Source organism: Plasmodium sp. gorilla clade G2, assembly GCF_900097015.1.
Source record: "Plasmodium sp. gorilla clade G2 genome assembly, chromosome: 12".
Lineage (NCBI taxonomy): Eukaryota > Apicomplexa > Aconoidasida > Haemosporida > Plasmodiidae > Plasmodium > Plasmodium adleri (nom. inval.).
In genome coordinates, this window is record NC_041704.1 from 41,158 (window position 1) to 52,500 (window position 11,343).

Here is an 11,343-nt window from a genome sequence, read left to right on the forward strand (position 1 = left end):
TTATGTAATATCGCTAGGTTTGTTATATATTGATCTAAGTTGTTCAAGAGATGTTATATCATTACTTTTATGAGTGTTTGTATTAATCATATTATATGTTTCATCATTAATTTCATTATGAGTTGATTGTGGTATATCAAATATATGTTCGTTATTTGATTTATTCCACACATCTTTTAATTTACTTAATATTTCTTCCTTATGATTCAATTTATTGCACATATTTCTATGTCTATCTAGCCATTTATGGAAAACGTCTAGTTGATTATTTATAGGATCATCATATATCTGTTTGGCAAACACTTTTGTTGATGTATTTTTTGAATGTTTTGTCCCAAATAATTCGTTTTCTTTTCTTTTGAGCAATTCATCATAAATATCAAGATTAGTATTACTATTTAACGAATCATTAATTAAATCAATTCCAGCATATATATTATTTGATGAACGGTATTTTGGAACATTCATAGAATTAATAGTTACTTCCTTATGTTTTGGAACATTCCAATTAATATTATAAGTAACATCCTCACGACTACCATCAAGATATCTATCTTGTATCGAAATAATAAAAGGTTTTTCTTCCATATTATTTGCTAATATGTCAGGTTGGGCATCCTTAGGAATATTATCTGATTGTGACGCATTATTTAATGGTACGTCAGATACTATATTATTTAAATATTGAGATATAAAGTCATGTTTTACTTCATTCCATTCATTATCCGTAATTTTGTTGTTGTCATTCTCATGATACATAGGTGTATCATCCTGTGTTGATTTACTAGGTTTTAATACCAATTCGATCAACGTTTTATATTTTGGCGATTTATATACATATATGTCATTTATATCAAACTCTTCATACTCACTTTCTGATAAAGACGTAATATCAGAGGAAGATATATCTCCAATATAATCGTCCATTTCTTCTCCTTCCATATAAATATATGTTTTTCCTTTATATCGACTATATGTTATATATTCATTGGTAGATTTTTCATCAGGTATTCCATAATTGTTTTGGGGGATATCAATAACACGAAATATATCGGCAGATGCGGTTTGGGGTTTTTTCTATAAACAGAAAAGAGGTGTATATATATATAGGAGCTAGTATGTATATGTTTATGTAGGTCCAGTATATATATATATTTTTTTAATAAATTTTTTTTTTTTTTTTGATAGAATTTTTTCTTTTCTATTTTATTTTCTTTTTATAAAATTTATCATTTTTCATTAAAAATTTTTTTTTTTTTGTATTTAATGAACTTTTTTTTTTCATTTTTATTTTTAAATTTTTGAAATTTCTTTTTTTTTTTCTTTTTTTTTTTTAAGAAATATGTTTCCTTATTCCTATTTGCTTTTTTTTTAATATAAATACATATATTTAATATATATAATACATACCCAAACGTTATACATATATATAATATATCCAAACGTAACATATATATATAAAAAATAAATATAAGATATACATGTAAACACACCAAAATAACACATGTATGTGTTAGTTACCTTCAGGTAATAGAAAAGGAATCCGATCCCACCTAATAGAAATCCTACTTGAAGGGGTAGTTGAACAGATGTTATCACTTCAAATAGGGATATATCATTTGAGGGTGAGGTCTGTGATATTACAGCTTTTTCAGGGGTTCTACCTATTCCGGGTTGTCCTTGTGGTCCATGAGCTGCTTGTGCTCCTGTTGCTTGTTGTACTTGTGCTAATTGAGTTGTCGCTGGTACAAAATTTCCTTGTATTGATGCTGGTCCTCCATTAGGTACACCAGATCCACCTCCCCCTGGAGCAACACCCACACCTGGAGCAACACCTACGCCTGGAGCAACACCTACGCCTGGAGCAACACCCACACCTGGAGCAACAACTACGCCTGTTGGTCCGGGTAATCCTGCTCTTGCACTTGGTGATGCCTTGTGTGATGTTGCATGTCCAGTGGTACCATGTCGCGGACCACTACCTGATGAACTTGATGATGAGGAAGAAATACTATGCCTACTAGCATTATCATCACCACTAGTAGCTCTTGGTGAGCCAGGATTTTGGTTCCTTGTGGATCTAAGACCACTATGACCAGAATTGTAACTACCCGAAGGATCTTGAACACCATTAGAACTACTAGGTTGGACAACAGGAGCGACCTCCTTAAGTGTATTCAAAATATCTTTTGCAGCTCCTAATCCAAAAGTTGCTGTTTCTTGTGCAAGTTTAATTCCAGCTGATGCAGTTACGTTTGCAATTTCTGCAGCTTGAGGAATTATACTTTCAGCCGTCTTAATAGCTGATTTTACCATTTCTGGACCATGTCCACCAAGAGATAAAATTTTATAAATGTATGTTTCCTCAGGAACAATACTATCAATTTTAGCTTTTAAAATTAATTCATTTAATAATTCGTCTTCACGTTCTTTTATAACATTAGTTATATATTCCAAATCATTGTAGTTGCAATTACATTTAGGACATTTTTTTTTCACATATTCTTCAGCATCTTTTTCTTCAAGTTGTTGTGATATTCCGTACCATTGAGCAGAAACCTTTGTATCAAGAGATTTAAATTGTACATATTGATCCTTTAATCCTTTCCATTGTTGATTTCTACTAATATACCAATGTTTATATTTTTTAAATAAGTATTTACAATTTTTGTAATTAATATCATCAATTTTCTCATAGTTTTTATTTTTAAAATTATTTATGCAATTCTTCATTAATGCCTGTGCTTCGTTTTTTTTTTCATTACAAAATTCGTCAGCCCATTCGGTCATCCACCTTAAGAACTGAGGTATTTCATCAATATCATCGTAAAGAGGACAACTACCTACTTTTTTGTCCGTTCCATTGTAATGACACATCATTATGTTCCAAACATATTTTTTATTTTTTTTCCACCAGTTCTTGCGATTTTCAGTTACACTAGTACTTTCATTTGCAGTTCCATTTTCTTTAAATAATGTATTTATATTTTGTTCTAAAAATTCAAAATTATGGAGCATACCATTACCTTTTACAATATTTCCATAATCTGCAAAACTATATTTCATTGCTTCAAGGGCTTTTTTTTGATCATTACTATATATTTCCCATAATATTTTTGCTTCGCTTGATGCATCACGAAGAAGATATTCCTTTAACATTTCTTTATTTAGTGATCGATCATTTAGCTTATTCAAATGATTAAGACATAACTGTCTCCTTCTAGGAGGAATTAAGTTATCGTTTTTCATACCTATAGGAACTTTTACAAGACTACCTCTCCAAGTACTCAAATCTGTATTAAGTTTTTTTTGACGACAAACAGTTCCTCTTTTTGCTCCATAATAATTACAATATGAATGATTTATATCAGGACATTTTTCCAATTCTTGCTCGCTAGGTGTTTGTCCTTTTTTAGGTGTTTGTGTTTGTCCCACATCACGTTGGCCACCACTAGTTGAGATATTAACGGGATTAATATTAGTTTGTTTAGAAGCAAGGATATTACCAGCACTAGAAGAAGAAACAGTACCTGGTCTATCAGGGTCAGTAACGTTGCCAGTACGAGGAGGAACAGATTGACCAGAATGAAAAACCCTATTACTTGGAGCCGTTTGTGATCCTGCTGCATTATCAACACCCTGATCATTTTTTCTAGTTTGCGATACTCCTTGCTGTCCTGGTGCAGGTTCTTTTACTGTTTTGACTACACTACCTTGGGTATGGGTTCCTGTTCCACTAGTGGTTTCGTCACTTGTTCCGGGTGCACCAGTGCTTGGATCCCGTCGTGATCCTTGAGATTTTTCGGGTGGTAATCCCGTGTCCTTTGATGACGATGATGATGTCGGCGGCGGGAGACCTTGTGGTCTAGTCTGTTGTTGTTGTGCGGGTCCAGGTGCCACCACATTCTGTGTTTGTGGTGTAGGTATTGTTGATTGTATCCCATTTGGTGTCGGTGTTGCCCTTGTCACAGGTGCTGTTGTTGTATGCTCCTGACAACCACATGCTTGCTTATAACCTTTTGGGTACTCCTCAAAAACATATTTATCCTTCTCGCTATTATTATTACAGAAAACATCTTGTTTCTCACAATTCTTAACATATGCTGTTTCATGAACGTACCCTGCAGCAGTAGAATAAGTGGTATTGGTAACACTGGTGCCACTATTTGTAGTTTTTAATTTTGACAGAAAGTTAACCATTTTTTGATCTTCAGTAACATTAGGAGCAGCACTACCACTATTTTGGTTTTTTGCTTCTTGGTATAATGTTTCGTATTTTTTATTCATTTTGTCCCATTGTTCTTTCCATGTTTCAATAAATTTTTTATAGTCTGAGCACTTCTGTAGGCATTGTGAACAATTTGCACATGGTTTACCCTTACTAATACTCTCACATCCTTTACATCCCTTCACCAACTCATCAAATTTTTGTTTTTGTGCCTCGCAGAACCATTCGGCCCACTCGGTCATCCATCTTAATCTTTGGGGGATATAGTCGTCCAACGGTGTGGCTTTATCACTACATCCGTTACTGCACATCATTGCGTTCCATATTTGATCTCGGTTAGCAGACCACCAATCATTACGTAGGATTGATATACCATCAGGATCGGTATAATTTCCTTGGATACCAGGATGTTTGTCTTTAATCCTTTTAAATATATGATTCAAATGTGCTTGTATATTTTTTTGATACTGATCTTTCCACATGTCTCTTCCTCTTATAATATCACCTAGATCGGCAAAAGTATATTTCATTGCTCTGCATATACCTTCATTGTCATTTGGAGGTTGATACTCTTCCTTTATCTTTTTTGCTTCTAAATTTGCAGAAAGCAACACATCACCCAAAAAAGAATGATTAATATTGTCATCATTTTGTTTTAGAAGTGCACCTTCGCCATTATTCAGTAAATATTCTAAATTCGACGTACACATATGACGACGTCTAGGAGGAAATAAAAGGCCTTTGTTGTTTGGATTTACTTCATTGTCATATTCTCCCCACAGGGTTCCTATTTCAAACCTTGTGTCTTTACCCCTACCTGTACCTTTGCCTTCACATGGTCCTTTATATGTATAACCAGACGTATTTTGAGCATTGGAATGATTGATATTTATATTACATATGTGTCCCTCCAACGTAAATTCCTTATTATTGTTTTGGTATTTTCCTTTTATTGCATCAGCTGTCAAAATAGTACCACCACGTTGACCCATTTTTTGTTTTGCCTCCTCCTGTAGTGTTTCCGCCACCGTATCCACACTCATGGTGAGTGTGGTACCACCTTTTTTGGCACACGGATTAGTGTTAGGACTAGTACTATTAGGTACTGACGTAGCCGTCGGAGATCGCACCGCAGCTGGTTTCGCTGCGACCGGTTTGGCAGCAGCACCACACGTACACGGAGTATTATATTTATCTGGCGGATAATCCAACGATGCAGGCATATCATTACTACCAGGTGTTTTCGAGGTTTGTATCGTGGTCGTTTGATCCATACAATTACAGTCAACACCACTATTACATGTAATATTTTTTAATTTTTTGTCTAAATAATGTCGAGCACTTGATTCGTCTTTTGCCACAGGAACATCGTTATATATATTCTTCCCTCTATCCTCACTATATTTTTTTCTTTGTTTTTCATATTGCGGACGCCATTCTTGAATAAAATCTTTATGTTTTTGACAAACTTTTCTGCATTCCTCACATTCGTTCTTACATTTTATATTAGTTCCTCCACCTGCATCAACCTTACAATCATCACAGGCCTTTCGTAAATTTTCAAAGTCTTTCTTTTGTTTTTTGCAAAAATCTTCTGCCCATTCGGAAAACCATCTTAAAAATTGGTATGAAGTACCTTCCTTGCGATTATTTCCTGTAGGATAATCATCATCGTTACGTACACAATTTGCTAGTTCTTGTTGACTATCGTTAGTAAGTCTACCTTTTCTATATCCGCATATCATTGCTTCCCACACACATTCTTTGTTATTATTCCAAAATATTTTTCGCGTATCACTACCGGGTTCACCATTACCTTGTTTTCCCCCATCTTGTTTTTCAAATATTGATTTAAGATTACTACCTGTCGATGTGGTATCAGGTTCTAAATTATCAGTACCTAGAATTATATCCCTTAAATCATAAAAGCTATATTTCATAGCATTACAAGGTTTGACCTCGTATGTATATTTTTTTTCTTCAATACTTTTTCCACTTTCGTCTTCTTTTTCTTTATAATATGCTCCTAAATTATATCCTTCAGTTGAAGCAACTTGCAATAATCTTTTTCTCAACGTAACTTTATCTTCAACTTTAACTGTTCTGTCCTTGGATTTGTTGTCTAGTCCTTCGAAACAAATATTTTGTCTACGTGAAGAAAACAATACATCGTTAGACAATTCAGTCAAATAATTATATCCATACGTCGCACCTTTATGTTTCCATTTAATTCCAGATTCTTCTTTTTCCTTCCTTTCCTCTAGTGCTTCCTTTTTTATCCCTTTACAATTATTTTGTCCCGAAATTTTAGTATAGTCATCCTCATCAATAAATTTTTTGCACCCACAATGTGAATCTACATCATAATAGGGTTGTTGTTCTAACAAATTGATGTTGTGTTTTACTTCATCACCACTATTGTGTGAATTATCATGTGATTGGGCATTACAATTCTTAGTAAATTTAGTTTTTATGTATTCTGTCGCATTATCTTTAGTATATCCTTTATTGTTTACACCAGGAGGTCCACTTGTTTTCTTGGTAATATAGTACTGACTTTGTTTTCCCCATTGAATTCTTTTCTTCTCCATATATTCTTTGTATTCTGTGCATTTTTTTTTACACTCATCATCATTACATTTGAAATCATCCTCTTTTGTGTTACACGCTTCTTGCACCTTCTCTACCAATTTGTATCTTTTATGACAATAGTCGTCGTACCATTCGGTCAACCATACCAAAAATTGATCGGAATTATCAAATTCTGTTGGCATATAACATCCACTTTTAATATCGGGGGCATTTCCTCCTTTTTCTTTTCCTCGATCGTAACCGCATTTCATAATTTCCCATACACACTTTTTGTATTCATTCCAAAATTCTTTACGTTTCTTATTAAGTTTATTTTCATCCTGAGTATTGCTTTCTAATGTTTTTTGAAAAAGACCTTTCAGTATCTTTCCTGTACCAGTGTTGTCTGGTTCGAGCGGATCATCACCTAGGATTATATGTTTAAAATCATAAAAACTATATTTCAATGCATTACATGGAGGAACAGCATATTTGTTCTTATAATCATCATATTTAATAGATATATTATAACCTTCATTTGCAGCAACAGTTAATAGTCTAGCTTTTAAATCTTTGTCGTCTGTCGCTTTGTCAAGATCTTTTACACAAAATTTTTTTCTCCTAGGGGAAACGTACATTCGTTCATCCATTTTACTCAAGTGCCGCAAATCTTTATGTTCTTTATTTTTCCACTCTATTTGTGATGTGTTACTAGGTATTCCCCCACAATTATCCCTTTCTCCATCTTTATTACGATAAGTGTTAATATTTGTATTATCTGGATCCATAGGAACCTTTATTAAACCAACATTCTTCACTTTGTTACAATCTACATTTCCATTGTTACATATATTTTCTATATGTGATGGTTGTTCTGGAAGACCCTTGGATTTATTGATTTTCTGTTTCTCAATTTTTTCTACAATATTTGTAATTAAATTTGTTGCACAATTTTTGCATTTTTGTTTATATGGGTTATACTGGTGATCTTCTTTCTTGAAAACATTATTATATTCGACATCACCGCATCCACTTGCTTCACTTTTTAAAAATTCATGAGGATCTTTCTTCGTATAAAAATTATTAGTGGACATTAATCCATTTTTTTCAAATTCCTCTTCGTATTTATTTTTTTGACCCTTCCATTCATTTTCTTTACTTTGTAACCAATTATGATATATTGAACATTGTTGTTGGCATTCCTCACATGTTGTTCCTTCACATTTATTGTTACACTTATTTTCACATACAGTTTTTAGTTTCTGTATATACTGTTTTTTTGTTTCGCAAAACTCTTCGCCCCATTCAATAAACCAACGCAAAAATTGGTCATTCTTATAATAGTCAGTAGGTACTTTTGTGTCATCTCCACATTTTTTGTTGTCGCAATTCATTGCTTTCCATACCTTATCTTTATGTTCTTCCCACCATGTTTTACGTAACTTTTTTATTTCTTCCTCTGTAGGTATAGTGCCATTTTTTTCATCATTTTTAAAAATTTCCTTTATTTGTGATTCGACTATTTTGTCATACGATCCTTTTTCCTTATCCGTGCCTTTTATTACATCTCCGAAATCATAAAAACTGCGTTTTATAGCTTTACAGGCTTTATCATTTTTGTCATTGGGTGCAGTAGTACGTCTTGAAACTTTGTGAAGTTCTCTTAATAGTTCCGCTTCCTTCTTTGCTGCAGCATATAATTCTTTTTCTAAAGTTAATTTCGGATTTTCTCCACCTGTTAATGAGGTCAAATTCCCTAAACAGAGTTTTTGACGTCGTGGAGGGGAATAAACGTTAAACATATCATTATCAGATACAATAGTTGTGTTCCATGATGTTCCATTCAAATTTTTTTCATGACAACTCGATGTTATGATTTCGGGGTCACATGGATTTATATTAGTGGTAGTACTACTCACAGTATTCTGCATAGAACGACCACTTCTACTTGGTTCGCATGTACACGTATTTTGGTAATCTCCATAAACCATACCATCTCTAAATACTTTTTCAAAATTTGTTCCGTTACAATCATCACAATTATATAATAAATAAAATGAAGGATTGTAATAGGAGTCATTATCCTTTTCTTTTTTTATCTCTTCATCAAAATGTTTAGAAAAGGTTTTCCACGCTTCTCTATTATCTTTAATTAATTTCTTATATTCCTCACACGATTTTTTACACTCTCCATCTTCCATAACATTAACACTACCGCTAGAACATGATTTATTTGCTCCACTCTTGTTACATGTGTCTTTCACTTTTTGTGCCTTTTCTTTTTTTTTATCGCAAAAATCGTCCCCCCATTCCCTAAACCACCAATAAAATTGCGAATCATACTCGTTGTCGTATTGTATCTGGGGACATTCATTGCCCTTGTCACCAGCTTCTTCAATCCCACATTTAACTGCATTCCAAAAATCTTTTTCATATTGTTTCCACCATTTTTTCCTATCACCACTTTTAGATTTAATAATTTCACCAACTTTTGTTTCCAAGGCTCCAATACTATTAGGTTTCCACAAACTTTTTCCTGTCACTATGTTTTTGAAATCATTAAAACTTCTTTGTATGTACCTACATCCTTTTTCTTTATCCTTGTCTTTTTTTGCATATTTATCCCACAATAATTTCGTTTCTCTTTTTATTGCTCGTTGTATTTCGGATTTTATTCTATATTCGGTCGACATATCTGCTACTATTTTTCCACCCGTATACATATTTGCTATACATAATTTCTGTCCTCTAGGGGGAACACAAGTATTTTTTTCTAACGTCCCGAGTGTTTCTCTACATTTCCAATTTGTTTCCGTATAATCCTTTGATCCACATTCACGATCGTCAATATTATCAATACCTTTACATGTTTCTTTGTCAAACGTCTCTTCTTGTGTATTTTTGTTTGTATCACATACATAACAAATTTTTGATTGCTTATCACTACTATCATCTATCAATGCATCCACATAATTCGCTTTTTCTTTTTTGAGTTCGTTACATTTTTTTTTTTCTTCCTCATGGTAATTACCATTTTGTGTAGTCCTTATATTTTTTGATTTGGAAATTTCATTAAACATACAATGCGCTTCCAAAAAAACATTCAATTCAACATTTTTCATTACCTTTCCTTCTTTATTTACGTATGCATTGAAGTATTCTTTTTGTTTTGACCATTGGTCTTCGATTTTCTTTTTTATTTGTTCGTAACAATCACATCGACGCTTACATTCGGCACATTCTTTTCCAGCTGGTTTATAACTATATTGTGATTTGCCTTTGCATGACGGTTCTATCATTTCAGTACTCCTTTGTAACGTCCGTTGCATATCGTTCAACCAGTCATTGAATAAAAGGATAAAATCGTCAGGTGAATTATTTGTGCCAACACTACTACCACTTTTTCGGATACACATATTTGGTTCACCACCACTTGTGGCCTTTTCGCAATCCCACTGGTTTATCCCACTAGCCATTATTTGTTCACATGTATTCGATGTCGGTGGAGGTGACGGTTCTGTTGGTTCAGCAGGTGGCGGTTTAGGCGGTGGTGCAGGCTCCTTGTCACAATTACATTCTGTCTTATAATCTTTTGGAGTTTCACTAAACACATGGGCGTCATCACTTTTATCCTTGTCCAGGTATTTAACCTGATTTGCTTTTTGACAATACGTATAACCTCGCATTGCTTCTATAAAATCTTCAGGATTTTCATAATCCTTTATTCCGTCTTTCCTAAGTTTTTCGAAAAACTCATTAATTTTTTTCACACTTTCATCATCATTAGCACCAATATTAGGGTTATTGTATAAAGTTTGATATTTTCGTTTTTGTTTTTCCCAATCAGATTTCCATTCTTTTACATGATCAGTATATATGCTGCACATATTCGAGCACTTCTTACAATCTCCACTTCCTTTCGAACATTCTCTACTATTACTCTTACATTTGTCACATTTCTCTTTAACATCGTCGTAATCACGTTTTATTTTCTTGCAATAACTTTCTCCCCATTCAGTTAACCATCGAAAAGTTTGAGGTATATAATCGTCCAATGGTGTATCATTATCATAGCCGCAATATTGTAATGGTTTTTCAGTATCTCCATCTTTACAATTTGGTCTATCTTGTACTGCCTTTAATTGTTCTAAGTGACATTTCATTGCTTTCCATACTTGGTCGCGATTCGCTTCCCACCAGTCTTCTCTCAATTGTTTATGTTCGGGGGTGTCGTCTTTATATTTTTCTGGATATTCTTTATGAACTTTTTCTTTAATTTTAGCAAATATTTTTACCAAATTTCCTTGTAATCGTTTTGCATCCGTGTCTTTATCCCAAATGTCTCTTCCTCTTATAATGTCGCCTATATCAGCAAAACTGTTACGTACAGCACGACAAGCAGCAGGATGATCCTTTGGGTCACTATAATTTAATTTTATCAATTCTGCTTCTTTATTCGCAGAAAGTAACACGTCGCCCAAAAAGGAATCATTAACCTTAGATCCACTAAGTGGACCCTTTTCCACTTCTAAATTCTCTAAATT

At 33.4% G+C, this 11,343-nt stretch overlaps 1 protein-coding gene across 1 annotated transcript in view; it reads right to left on the reverse strand.

Moving 5' to 3' along the window:
* The window catches only part of PADL01_1200900 (erythrocyte membrane protein 1, PfEMP1, putative), a gene marked incomplete at both ends in the record, with an annotated part of 13,083 nt that continues 1,740 nt past the window's right edge, over nt 1-11,343 (reverse strand). Inside the window, 2 exons of the mRNA XM_028682953.1 lie at nt 1-1,077; nt 1,522-11,343. The exon at nt 1,522-11,343 is cut by the window's right edge and continues 1,740 nt beyond it. Of these exons, the coding sequence (XP_028539179.1) occupies nt 1-1,077; nt 1,522-11,343 (10,899 nt within the window). The remainder of the gene's footprint in view (nt 1,078-1,521) is intronic.